The sequence below is a fragment of the Gambusia affinis genome, linkage group LG15, assembly GCF_019740435.1.
Source record: "Gambusia affinis linkage group LG15, SWU_Gaff_1.0, whole genome shotgun sequence".
Classification (NCBI taxonomy): domain Eukaryota; kingdom Metazoa; phylum Chordata; class Actinopteri; order Cyprinodontiformes; family Poeciliidae; genus Gambusia; species Gambusia affinis.
In genome coordinates, this window is record NC_057882.1 from 21,901,617 (window position 1) to 21,916,064 (window position 14,448).

At 36.5% G+C, this 14,448-nt stretch overlaps 1 protein-coding gene across 2 annotated transcripts; it reads left to right on the top strand.

The window, feature by feature from the left end:
- Positions 1-3,720: 3,720 nt before the first annotated feature.
- LOC122844869 (von Willebrand factor A domain-containing protein 7-like) lies at positions 3,721-12,192 on the top strand. Of its 2 annotated transcripts, none has more exons than XM_044140692.1 (16): positions 3,721-3,749; positions 4,972-5,159; positions 5,252-5,524; positions 6,494-6,587; positions 6,704-6,832; positions 7,544-7,730; positions 7,825-7,994; positions 8,772-8,884; positions 8,961-9,077; positions 9,821-10,027; positions 10,108-10,240; positions 10,319-10,468; positions 10,572-10,664; positions 10,738-11,015; positions 11,112-11,405; positions 11,490-12,192. In XM_044140692.1, the coding sequence occupies exons 2-16, from the start codon at positions 4,983-4,985 to the stop codon at positions 12,072-12,074; spliced, it is 3,000 nt and encodes a 999-aa protein (XP_043996627.1). In that variant the 5' UTR covers positions 3,721-3,749; positions 4,972-4,982; the 3' UTR covers positions 12,075-12,192. The 2 variants fall into 2 exon arrangements, with proteins under 2 accessions (XP_043996627.1, XP_043996628.1); XM_044140693.1 differs by lacking the exon at positions 3,721-3,749 and adding an exon at positions 4,261-4,485.
- Positions 12,193-14,448: the final 2,256 nt, after the last annotated feature.

Below are 14,448 nucleotides of genomic sequence, written 5' to 3' on the forward strand. Positions count from 1 at the left end.
TTTAATTATTAAAATGTAGCTATCTTTCTATTTTGAGAAGAGCAACACCACACTGCATCCAAAAAATATTCACAGCATTTCACTTTTTCCACATTTTGTAACATTACAAGAGACAATTAATCTCTTTTCTATGGTAAGAGTTAGTTAAATTTAATAATAAAAAAGCTGTTTGTTTTGTCAATGAAAGATTAAAACAGTTTTAAATCCTGGTAAAAGAAAAAAATTAATTTTCCTCAGTTCTCTGCAAAGGTATCCACACCCCTTGAACTTTACCACATTCTATGCAGAGCAGCAAAGTGTGTACTTTATTTCTTTCCTGAATATAACTGTGTTTAAAAATCACGCACACCACTGTAAAGTCTAGTCTAATGCTGCTTTAAATTACAACATGCCAGATTTATGAACAAACCCCATGACTAACCATAACAACCAGCCACCAATTCAAATAATTACACTAAAAAAATTCAAATTAATAAACAAAGAATGCTTCTAATTTCTGCATATGACATCAACTTTATTCATAAATATATCCAATAAATACTGACTAATCTTTGTAACTTCTTCTTCCATGTTGCTCAGAATATCAAAGATTTTATGTCTTTGCAGCAAAGGGTTAACATCACTAAGTGTCTTGCTTGAGGAAGTGTTGGGACAAACAGTTCAAAGTACATTTCCTGTTGCCTGAGCAAAGTGTCACAACATGAGAGAAAAATTTGACCAACTGAGTCTTTGAGAAAGAGACCATACAGGTGTTTGCTTGCAGGTGAAATGTCATAGAAGAAATCTGTGTGCTTAAAATGAGTTCAGTTCTTAAGCTACAACCAGAGTGATACCAGAACTATATTTTAAGAAAAATCGCTTAAATGGAGCCCACTTAACAGCATGAAATAGACAAAAATGATCAAGACTTAGGATCAAGACACTCCAGTGAATCACAGTGAGAGCTCCGTCCACAAATAGAGAAAACATAAAACCCTGAAAGCTTCTCAGGTCAGACAACCCAAATTACTGCACATTGTGAAACATTTAAAGGTGGTTTAACTTGAAAATGAAAGTCCACCTGCTGCCTTGAAAATGCAATTAAAGTAAATAAGAAAATTGTTTTGATTTTAGCTCAGAAATTAAAGTTCATGATGTTGATTTAGCAACAGGATACAAGTTGTCTAAACATTGTTTTTTAAGTTCATTTCACTAGAATTCTGAGTTTTAACGTAACAAAATAATTATCTCACCATATGCAAGAAAAAACTGTCCTCACACGAAGAGCACAAACGTCTTTTATTTTTAACTCAAAGTCAAGTTAAAATAAATATTTATTTTACTTTAGAATAATTTAAACTCTTGTTTCAAATTGCATGAACAAAATTTCTGATCTGATAATAAATTTTATTAAGTTCTGCTCAAAAACATTTAGCATTAACAGGACATTTTCTTGAAGCTTTGAAAACTGAGAACTAGTAGTTTCTCAGTAGTTGCTTAAATCTGCAAGCTGTTTCCTGCTGGAAACGCAGCAGCAACAGTCCAGCAACTGTTGGTCTTTGTGAGGTGACTTCATGGGCCTCACCCTATGTAGATGAGGCCCACGCTGCCTCACCTTTATGACAGGTACAAGGTGTGGCTTTGTCAAAGAAATGATTAAGCCTGATGAACGGGAACACTACTGAATGACTTCTTTGTATATTTCAAATTTACTCTCAGGGATAAACAAAAAAGTGATTAGAAAAAGTAAAATGTTTATTTACAATAAACATTTTCTGTTTTTGGAAAGTTTAGTTGGTATAACAGTCACTAAACTGTGTATAAATAAAACAAAATAGGATAAAAACAGTTTTGATCTTTCCTCTAAAACAGGTAGATGCAGATGGGACTCACTAAATTCTTTGTAATCTTCGGGTTTAAACCACAGCGGATGAGACATGCCCAATCTGGAGTCACAGTCTGTGAGTTCAAAGGTTAAATAATTTTTACAGAACAGAGTCTGCAGCTCTCTTCTCTGCCTACATGGATGTTTGTTTATCTTCATCTTGGCTCATATCTGCACATTTCCTGCTTCTTCTGTCCTTTTTTCAGAGTGTTTTTTTTTTTTTTTGCCTGATCTCAAATCCCGGGTCTTCTAGAAAACGTGACGTCATGCAGTTTGAATTCTTGATTCCCTGGGAAATTTTGGACTCTTGCAACACTTGATGTCTCAATGCCATGTGATAATTTCATCATTCTATAACATTGGTGCACATTTTATATGGCCTTTAAGATCGATGCCAAAATTAAAACTCATTTAACCACAACTTCTTTCATTTACTATTAATGTCTATTAACTCAGTTACTCAAAGTGATTATATTTTGTTTTTAAATGATTTTATGTGTGGAAATAAGAAATAATTACACATATTTTTAGTTATTTGCTGTCTGGAAACTGAAATTGCTTCCTTATTTTACAATCTCTGGTTTCTCATTTGTGGTTTTGTGACCTTTTGGCCTCTTTGCATCACACTAAATTTGCTGTGCACATCATTGCAACATCTCACTATTGTCTTCCTTTTATGCCATAACCACATCTTATTTTTGATTAGATGCATAAATAAAATTACTAAAACAATGTTTACATAAGCACAACTTAATAGATTGCACTGAAGTCTTATTTTATTGTTATTTCTAAATGTTTCTTTGTCTCATTAATTTCAAATGTTGACAAATTTAAAGTATAATTAGGGACTGGTTCCTGTTGTGGCGTTCTTTTGCTACTGATAGAAAATAGACGACATCATAAAGATGGCGCAATATATACGTGACATCAAAAGGACATCTTAAGACATTATTCAGGAAGTTAAAACTGGGACAGAAACTCCAAATGAACAACAACTCAAATCATTTTTATACAATATTTAGCTGAAAAGTTTCTTGTGAAACTTAAAATGGCTCTCATACACACAGACATTAATATGATTCTGTACAGAAGTTTAAAATGTGACATTCAATTTGAGTTTTTTATCGAAGCATTTCAACTGCTCTTTTTACAGAATGGAGAAACTATGAGGTATACAATTTCAATGGTTACTAAAAACTAGAACTAAAACTATATTCAAATCAGATCTAGTTGAAGCATTTCTACCAAGAGAAATGAGGCAACATTTCAGCAAACTATTGTGAGGAAGTTGTGGGAATGTTTGACACAAACCCTGCAGTTCAAAAAGTAATTATTCTACAGACCAGATTGATGTTGCAAACATGAACTAGTTAATCTAATCTAGTTAGATTACATTAATGAAAATAGGGAATATTGGTGTATATAAATTACTGACAGATGAAAATAATCTAACAGCAAAAGTTTAGTTTAACTTGATATCAAAAGTTTAGTTTTTCAATTGACTGAATCAAAATATAAAATTTTAACTGTAGATTTCATAGGTATTTTTAAATGATTTATTTGTGAACATTTAAGTTTGAACTTTGTGTAAATTGAAACTTAAACATATGAAAGAGATTTTTCTGGTGTTTTCTTGTGAAACTTCCACGGAAATAAATCTGAAGGTTACAATTTAACAGGCAGCTATAAAGGATTTTATTGACCTTCCGGCGTGTTTTCTGTATTTGCGTAAAAAGGTCACTCGTTGACCGTTGGTTATGTGCTGATTAAACAATGCGTCACCTTCTCTATCTGACAGACTCCACCTTTCTGAAGAAAAAACATAATAAGTTTATAGACATTAAGGCTTCAGAAACATTGCTCTCAGGACATCTGCACAACCCAGGTAAAAACTATATTTTTCCTACTTCTCTTTACACCCTTATTGATAAAAAAAATAAAATAAAATAAACAAATCACAATTTAAGAATAATGTTTGAACTTAAGCTAAAATTAAAAGTTTTAATTCATCCTGCTGTTAAATAGAAACAAGCGACAGTGAAGAGAAACCCAGACGGCGTTGTGTATTTCACCCTCAACTCGTTTTTGCTTTTGAAAAATTTTAAAATCTGCAATCCTAACAAAACCATCCTTTTTTTAAACTAATTTCAATACATTTAAGAAATTGTTAATATTCATAATGTTAAGACTATTTCATCAAAAGTTACAATTCTATGAGCTTTTGACAAAGGATAATGTCGTGATCTGTGTTTTTCTGTGTGTTTATTTAGAGTTTCCTGTGTCTCCGTGTTGTTCTTTCTCCCTTTGATTAGTTCCCAGGTGTGTCTCGTTCCCTGATTACCTCCGGTGTATTTAGTCTCACCTGTGTCTCTGTGTCTTTGTCGGGTCCTCGTCTCATTTGGAGTCTGTTCTGCCGTGTGTCGGTTTGTCCACTCGTGTTCTCTGTTTGCTACCTGTGGGAGCCTCAGCCTCCGGTCAGCAGTGCTGCCAGGGATTTGGACTTGTTTATTCATCGTTGTGCTTTGTTTCGTGGATTATTGCTCAAATAAACTTTCTTTATTCATCTACCTGGGTCTTCAAGCGTCTGCCTCACCACCACCTCTCAACACATCGTGACAAATGTTACGTGTTTTATGTCAATTTTATACTGGAATTTACTACATTTTTAGATGCAGAAAAAAGAAAGAGAGAAAGAAAGATGCAACGCAGTTCTTCCAGTCTCTTGTATGTTTTATTATTTTTATTATTCAGATTCTTGCATCTTTAAAATCACTGAAAACAAGCGGGTTTTTATGTTGATGGGTATATGAGTAAGTAAATAGAAAAAAAACGGTGCTGGACATTGTTTAAAAAGTCTGACCACAATGATAAAAGATCTGAAGAATATAATATTTCTGCTAAAAACAATCCTTGAATCTTGATCACAGTTCAGAATAAAAAAAAAAATAAAAAAAAAGAGTATAAAGCACCAAAACCAGTTCCAATATTACATATTTGATATAAATTTTGTTAGGTTTCCTTTGCAGGTTTACTTGTCACCTAATATAAAAATAATAAAAAAATTTGCTTTTGGAGAAGGTGTTTAACTTCAGACTTTCTGTTTTCAGATTTTGCTGTGATGACTGCCTTGGCTGTGCTGTGTTTGCTGCTTCTGCAGACTGGAGTTCATAGTTTTGGTATATTTAATGGAAAGTCTCTGAGCCACCAAGCCATCACAGAGAGAGCCGTCCTAAACGTCACAGTGCAGGTGTGCCGCAGCCTGGCTCTGTCTGAGGGCAGGGATTTCACTTTTCCTGTAAGTAACAAACAAATTCGCCACGTCTTTTTATCCCATTTCCAACCCAATCAGTTCTGTTTTAATAAAACACTGTTTTTATCTCCATGCAGCGTCAGCCTTTTACTGCTTCATCTGTTGCTGCCGCCTGCGGAGCATCAAAATCCTTAAAAAGTTTCATCAAAACCATTCAGCGGATTCAGAGGAAGAACTGGCAAACGGACATTAAATATGCCCTGAGCGCTCGTCGCCACTGTGACAACGAGGAGCTGGATGAAGGCAAGAAGATCGTCACCGATGGTTTATCGGCCGTCAAGGCCTCCAGTAAGCAGCAGAACTTTGTTTCAGCAACATCGAGTCTCGGAAGGATTTTCCACACTTTACAGGTATTTCTGAATGGTTTCCAACTAAAATTCACAGCAACCAATTCTGATGGTTTGAACAAAAGTTTTTATTTTAAACTTGTCCGTCTGCTGTTGTACAAATTACGCTGACTAGTAGAGGATTTTACGGAAGAGGATTAGGGTCACCGAGAGAAAAAAACAGAATTCTGACTTTAGATTAAAGTCAGAAAGTCAGAATTCTGATTTTAATCTCAGAATTCTGACATCAAAGTCAGAATTCTTTTTTTTTTTTTTTTTTCTCGGTGGCCCTAATCCTCTTCCGTAGGTTTTACTTCGAATAATTCAAAATATTCACAGGTGTTACGCTACATTTGGTTCTGCTGCCCGCTTGTGGAAGAAAGCGTCACAAAATGATCAATTTAATGTAGATACTTATCATAAAGGTTTTCACATTATTATTATTAGTAAAGCTGCAATTTTGTCTTTTGTTTCTTTGAAATTCTGCCTGCATCCCACCTAAAAATCAGGGCAACTAATTCTGCTGTCCCAGTTTTTACTGGGAATAATTTAAATATCCACAGGTTTTACGCAACATTTTGTTCTGAACATTTTAAAGTGCTTTCAATAATGGGTTCGTGTACAAATTCTGTATTTCCAAATTTAATAATCAGATTAAATTTGCAATTTTGTCTTTTGTTTGTTTGAAAATCTGCCTGCATTCAACCTAAAAATCACTGCAATTAATTCTGCTGTTTTTGGACATTTTTCCTTCTAAAATTGTCCGTGTATAAAGGCAGAAAGCAAGCAAATTACACAGACAGTCATTTAAAATATACACAGGTTTTATGCTGCATTTGGTTTTGCTGCCCACTGGTGGAAGAAAGCGTCACAAAATAAAAGTTTTAAAGTGCTTTTAATAAATGGTTTGTGAATCAATTCTGTATTTTTGAATTTAATTCAACAACAAAGATGAAAGCTGTAATTTTATCTCTTGTTTCTTTGAAAATTAAGGATTTCTACAGTCACAGCAACTGGGTGGAAATAGGCCACAAATTCCCAAATACCAATTTGATCAAAGCGAACGCCCGTGTTGGAAACATAGCAGGTAACGACATGATGATACTGGCTTCAAGGTGCCTTTAAACAAAAGGCAGAGATTTTGTTTTGCATTAATTTCTGCTCATATTTATTGGTTATTTCTGCTCCAATCTGAATCTGCAGCTAAAACCAGAGCAACCTGCCACAGCTGTAATGGAAATGACTGCAGAAACAACATTCGGAGCGACATTCTGGAAAACAACATTCTTACTTCAGGATATTTCAGTGTGAATCCCTTTTCCAAGCCCTCAGGTAAAACATATTTTCATGGGTTAATTTTGTTTAAAACTGATACTTTTTGTCTTTTCTTTACACTGTGATGGTGCTGCACTATATTTGGTCTGATCTGATTTTTTTTTTTTTACCAGATCTTAAAATTGTTTTTATCCAACTTTGAGAAAACATACAGAAAATTCTTCATTTATTAAACTTTGAAGATGAAGAAAAGTATTTGTTTGCCATAATTACTTCTTACCTTTTTTAAAAAATCTCTAATTTAACCAAATAATCATTACTATATTTGATTAATCTGATAATATTACCAGCTGCATTATTGCTCCAAAAATAACTCCACAAAATAACATTTTGTGATTTTTAGGTGAACTATGTGTGATTTTTCTTCATTACCGTAATTTCCTAATGTAAAGCACTGTGATGCTGATGGATAATTTCTGCACAATATTGTCCAAAATAAATATTATTATAAAAAAACAATCTTAGTTTTCTCATAGCAACAAGATGTAACATTGGATGAAAATTCAAATACTACATATAACATTGAAAGAGCATTCCTCAAAACTTTGAGAATGTTTTTTTATGAGCTTTTTCTGCCTGATGTCTCATTGGACTTTCTTTGGCCCCATGTTTGTACTTTTTTTTGGGTACCTGTAAATTTCGAAAACCAGTAATTATACAAGTTCAAACTGGTTAAATCATTTGTGCTCTTTCTATGGTGACAAACAGGAAAATGCAGCCATGGCGGTGTACCGGATAGTACAAGTTTAGTGGAACCAAAAGGTGGAATCAACAAAGATACGCTGGACTCCAGCCATGGACACCTTCACTCTCAAGCAGCCAATATGGCGATAGCAGCAACCAGTGAGCTGCTGGAGGACGTCCGCAGTGCAGCAGGGGACAAAGCATTCCTGGAGTAATAAATTCAGTACTTCTTGCTGAAATTAGCTAATGTAAATAGTATAATTTATAAAAGTGATTTTTGTCTATCTTTGTTTGTCCTTCCTTAGCATGATGGGGCTGTTCAAAGGGAAACCGTTGTGTTTTGTGGTGGACACAACAGGAAGCATGGGGGATGACATCGCTGCAGTGAAACAGGTCACAGCCTCGATAATAGACAGCAAGCTGGGAACATCGGATGAGCCGTCGGTTTATGTTCTGGTTCCTTTCAGTGATCCAGGTACAATCTTAACCAGTGTTTCTCAAACCGTTTCAGGCTGACGACCAATCAACTTGAAATACCCAAAAATGTACTAATAGTCTCTTAACACACATAGCTGTTTTCTTTGTTCATCCAAGCTGTTTGGTAAATGTGACTAGCCTCGATAAAGCAGTGAACACATCTATTCAGGTTATTTTGAGTTATTTACAGATTCTGAAAGTGTAGATTTCCAGTTATGTCAAACATAATGGAAATCAAAAAAGAAGTTGTTCTTTACTACCAAGTATTGTGTGCTAGAAACAAAAATTATCTTTCGCACCATTAAATTTAAAATTATCCAACAATTTTTATCAATAGTATTTAGTCTATTGAATTATTTTTATTCAAATTAAAATAACAATAGCTGTGAACAGAGCACTATAAGCAAGTAAAGTCCTAAAAAACAAAGACAGTTTTCACCAATTGAGACCGACGGTTTGAACACGTTCAAAAGAATCGAACGACACATCGAAACTTTCAGCAGGTGTAACTTGGCTTCCTGTGATCATAGAAGTACGGTATCACCATCTGGTTTTCTTTTCATCGATATCCAGTGTTATTTTTAAACACAATCCTTTGGTTACTTAGCTGGTGTATGCATCACAGTGTTATATCTTGTAACGTCACAGGAAATAAACGGTCGTTTCCATGCAGTACCTTGCAGAAAGACTGTTCTGCACCCTCTGTCATTTGGTTTAAGCTTTAAGGGTTAACAGTTATAACAGAAAATGTCTTTGTTTTCCATCAAATGTGCAGAATTTGGGCCACTGATACGGACAACAGACCCAGAAATTTTTAAGGCCTACATCAACTCACTGAGAGCAGCTGGAGGCGGAGATATTCCAGAACTGAGTCTTTCTGGACTTCAGGTGCTTTGTTTGATGCTGCAAAATTGATAATATAAGACAAGCGAATACTAAAGCATTCCTCTGTTTCTTCATACAGCTGGCTCTGACTGGCGCGCCTCCCAATTCTGAGATCTTTGTTTTTACCGATGCTCCGGCCAAAGACAGACACCTGAGAAACCCGGTGATTGCACTCATTGAGCAGACCAAATCTGTGGTGAGTAATTCTGCAGAAGCAAAGTAAATTCTGCTGATCCAGTCAAAAATAACCAATGTGAAAGATGTAAAAAGAAGATGGCATTGGCCCAATTATTATCACTGTTACCAAACAGATTCAGTGTCTCATAAACATCTTTGTGAAACTTCAGTAAAGGGCAATTTCACTAATTTTTTCAATATCTTCAGCCTCTTTTACCTACTCAAATTAAACACCTGGACTAGATCATTCTACTTTAATAGCAAAATATTTAAAACCCAGCTTGTGATTTATGAAACCTTTATTTGATTTGTGAAACTTCAGTAAAGGGCAATTTTGCCAATTTTTTTACTACCTTCAGCGTCTTTTATGAGAGAAAGCAAAAAGTTAAAACTGGATATAAAAGCAAAACAATGGACATTTCAGAGAAGGAGGAGTTCAGTATTTATCTGGTCCAGATGCAAAAAGAGGACTGAAATCGACCGTTATTGAAGTTTCACAATTCAAATAAAGGTTTCACAAATCACAAACTGGGTTTTAAATATTCTGCTATTAGTTGAGAATAATGTAGTCCAGGTTTGAAGAGTCTGGGTGTTGTAGTTTTTTAGCTAGAGTAGATAAAAGATGCCAAATTTAGCAAAAGATTTGGTGGCCATTTCCCAAATCGGAAGCTGCAATCAGAAACCAACTTCAGCTTCGTTACATTTTCGTTTGTAAAAAGTCTCAATATTTCCAGGTTTATTGGTTCCCTCATTTTGTTTCAGGTGAACTTCATGATAACTAATGTTCTTGGGATCCGTCAACAAACACCAGGAGAGGGCAAGCAGCAACAGAGCTATCGGATGGCCAGAGCAGACGGTCAGCTGTACAGAGACCTGGCTCAGACCTCAGGAGGTCAGGCTGTCCAAGTCTCCAAAAGTAATCTGCTGGAGGCCATCAACATCCTAACTGAGTCCACCAGCTCCTCTCTGGTATGAAAACTAATTAAGATGAACTTGATTTATTTTCACGTTTAAAGATTTCACCTGCTGAGTTATCTTCCATTTTTCAGGTAACCCTTCTGCAAGTTTCCAGGAACCCTGGAAAAACTGAAAACTTTACCTTTTCCGTTGATGAGTCAGTGAGAAATTTGACAATTTACATCACTGGAAGTAACGTTGAGTTTACGCTCATCGATCCCTCAGGTCAGCGTCAAAACATTTCACAAGTTGTGCCAACTTCAATTGCTTTTTTTAACCATTTTCTATAATTTCTTTGTTTAGGTGTGGTTCAAAATGATGTTAATGCAACAGGATCCTCAGTCATTTCATCCCAGATGATTGGAAACCTCCACACTGTGAAGCTGCTGACGCTGGCAGGAGTTTGGGAAATAGGAATAGTGTCAAAAAATTCCTACAGTCTGAAAGTTGTAGGTAAGACTCTGATTTCAACTTTTAAGTGTTACAGAATTGTTGAAAAAGTGGTTAAATAAAAAGGTTAGATAACTTAATTCATTGTATTTTTCTGTGTTTACAGGAGAGAGCTCCATCGACTTCCTGTTTGACTTCATTGTGGAGTCTGACGGTCCGTTTGGAGGATTTGATGTAATTGACAATCGACCCACAGCTGGTAATGAAAACAGAGTTTGGATGTATTGAAAATTAACCGGCTTTGGATCAAAAAACGTTTCTTTTCTTCGAAGGAGGAAACGCCAGTCTGCTGGTGACTCTGTTTGGAAGCGACTCTGCCACGGTGTCAGAGGTCATCCTGGTTGAATCGTCGGGTTCTGGTCAGGTTAACGGCACCGTGGAGGCCCAGGGTGGAGGAGAATATATCGTCCACTTCGACAGGATCCCGTCGGTCGAGTTTGTTGTGCTTGTGAAGGGCCAGAACAGCGACGGCGTTTCCAGAGCTTCTTCAGGGATCTTCCAGAGACAGTCGGCCACCAGCCTGAGAGCCTCTGTTCTCACTGTCACTGTTGTAAGTGATGCAAGTAAAAAGAAAAACCTTTAAATATTTAAAATAAATCAGTATCTCTGTTCCTGTGTCTTAACTGCACTCTGTATTATTTTTTAGGATGAGTTAGACATCGTGTTGGAACCAGGAACAAAAAATTCAGTTCTTTTCTCTGTGATGACAACCGGAGCAGGAGGACGCTTCACCATTCAAGCCACGAATAACCAAAACCTTCCGCTTTCTTACCCAACTAATTTACTACTGAGTGCTGGAGGCAGTGCTAACGGGACAGTGGACGTCACAGTTCCTGCCGACACGCCGTCCGGTACCGTCATCACTCTGACCGTTGAGGCCGCGGCTCCTGGAGGTGCAGACACCAACTACGCTGTGCTGCATCTCACCGTCCTTTCAAAAGTAACGTCTCATTTTGTTTTGTATGCATTCTGACACATCATTGAGGGTAAGTAGTGATAATATTTTCCTGTCACTCTCTCACAGGTGACTGATTTCACTCCACCAGTGTGCCAGCTGCTCAGCCTGCAGTCCAACTGTTCTGACAACTGCAGCCAGTCAACATGGGAGGTCTCTGTCCAGGTCACTGACGCAGCGAATGGGACGGGTGTGGACAGCGTCAGTCTCAGAGAAGGCAGCGGCACGATGAACATCACCACAGCAGCTGATAATACAACTCTGGTGTCTTATGTGGCTTCCTGCTGCTCACCTGATGTGCAGCTGGTGGCTGTGGATCAAGTAGGCAATGTGAGAATCTGTAGTTACTCTGTTCGTGCAAATGTCACTGAAGCTGCAACAACCAGCCCTGTAACAACGAGCAATGTAACAACCAGCCCTGTAACAACGAGCAATGTAACAACAAGCCCTGTAACAACGAGCAATGTAACAACGAGCAATGTAACAACGAGCAATGTAACAACCAGCCCTGTAACAACGAGCAATGTAACAACCAGCCCTGTAACAACAGCTGTCACAGCTTCCTCTACAAGAGTTGACTTCTCCGTGTCTCTTTGCTTTGGTTTCTCAGTCCTGAGCTTCTTGCTGTACATCCAATTAGAAGACCTTCTGTAAAAATAGAATAAACTTTATGTGTAGACAGAAACACTGACCTTCCTGCACCCTTTAAAAGGTCAGGGTTTCCCCCAGTATATTATAGGTCTGGTGGGCCACCAGGCTTTACTTGTGCCCCCATCAGACCTAGTATTGATTATTTATTTAAGTCTTTTTAAAATGTTTGCAACTTTATAGTTGGTGTTCAGGTGTTAATCTTCCAGTCTTTCAATAACACATAATTACCAAGCGATATTTTCAATTTTCCTGTCAACTATAAACATTTTTAACTTAAAAATGCCGCGAGCTGCTGGATGGACGACGGCTCTAGCACCCAACCACCAGGCTTAGCAAGTTTTCTGGAGGAAACCATGGAAAGGTGTTCACAGTAGTAAACTTTGCATTGAGAATATCTCAGGCTATTTTCGCTCAAAGTATTTTCATGGCAGTCTTGGTCAGAATGTCAAACAGGATGAGATTTCTTACATGGGGGAGGTTTTTTAAAGCTTTATATCATTTTGTAGTTTTATTCCCTCATCAAAAACATTACTGCTTTGATTCTTTCAAGCATGTTTGAGGAATCCTTGAATCTCCCGTGGCAGCCAATAGGGGGCGCTTTAACTCCAGCTCATACAATACGCCGCCTGTTTTCCATACAGTTGAGTTTCCACCTCACAAAGCAGACTTCTCCTGCAATTTCCCACTCTGCTCCTCCAGCCTAGTGGCAGCAAGGATTAGCTAACACCTGGCTGAACTCTGAATCTGCTTAGTTCATCACAGCATCTACTTCTCAAAGCAACACTGCAAAGAACAGTTGTAAACAGCATCATGGAGAAGCATTGCTGCGATGACATGCTGAAGGAAGAGTGTCAGAAAGATTAGGAACTCCTTAAAGAGACAGACGCCAATTTCAAGGCATCAGATGCAAAGTCAAAATTCTTTAAAGTTATGTTTGACATGTACAGCATCTGGCAACAACTGAATGTACTTGATTGCACTTTAAAACAGCAATATATACCTGGAAACTACAGTATTTTATCTGCTACACATCGAAACTTACAGAAATCATATATCAATGTATCAAAGGAATTTAATATCATATCAAAACCCAGTGCTCAAACTGCCTAATACTAACAATTAAAGAAACATAAAGTAAAATCAATCTGTGGTCAAGGCATCATCTTTTACTGCATGTCTGTAGTGCATACATCTACATATTCATGACAAATATATAACATCAATATTATAATATGGTTTTAATTACAAATTGTTGATAATTTTTGAGTCAGTACATAATTTATTTCAATAAATTGAAATAAGAGGTAGGATTAAATAAGTGTTCACTTCTTTCTCTTCAAACAGAATAATAAACAAATTATTTATTCTTGGTTAAGTATGCACATGTTTTCTCTGTCCTACTGATTGTTTTTAAAAACCTGTTTGAAATAAATTAATCAAAGTTAAACTTAAAAATTTTAAGTTTAAGTTTCTCTAAAATACTGTTAATAAATTTTTACCTGAAGTTTTTTTGGAGATTTTGAGCTGATGAATGTCAATCATTTAATCCTAGAAAATTGGTCAAAATTGTTTACATGTTCATATTTTACAGTCTCTTTTGGTTTTGGTTTGTGTTTCAATCGTTTTCTTGTTGCCTTTTCTCTGTTATTATCTTATTACTCACTTTCCCTCATCCTGCCATTGGCTGCCTTCCACAGCTGTTCCCAATCACCTGATCTGATCACATGTATCTAATATTTTTACCCACTCATCCCTCCATATTTAATCCCACTGGTGTTTGTTAATCCCACTGGTGTTTGTTGTTCTTTGCTCGTTTCTCCTCCTATCATGTCTCTTAAATTGCTCGGCTCGCTGCCTGTGGTTCGTCACTTTTTGTTCCTACAACTTCCCCTGTAAATTTCCCTTTTTTGTTAATTATTAAATATATCCAGTGAAGTTCTGTCTGTCTGTCTTTGCATTTGTTGTTTGTTTTTTTCACAACATGCAAACTATGACGACAGCCGATGGAAGTGGAAAACAATCACCTGGGTTCTTGTCAACCAACAGGTCTGGTCCATGTTCACGGACAGATGGATTCCTAGATGATCAGACATCATCTAAGAATGATGATATTTAATCATCATCATTCCTAGATGATGATGATTTTTGCTTCAACAGAAACACAAAGTTTCTGTTGAAGCAGAAAGTTTCAACACACCAAGCAGGAGAAATGTGATCTTGTCTTTAAAATCAGATATGAAAGGAACACTGAATTTCCGTGATCCGGTTTTCCAATTCAGAAAAAAAATTTAATTTCTAACAAAATAATCAGTTAATATTTTTATTAAAGCTGATAAAACTATATAAGTAGATTTAGTTCTGGAGAAGTCGGATGTGG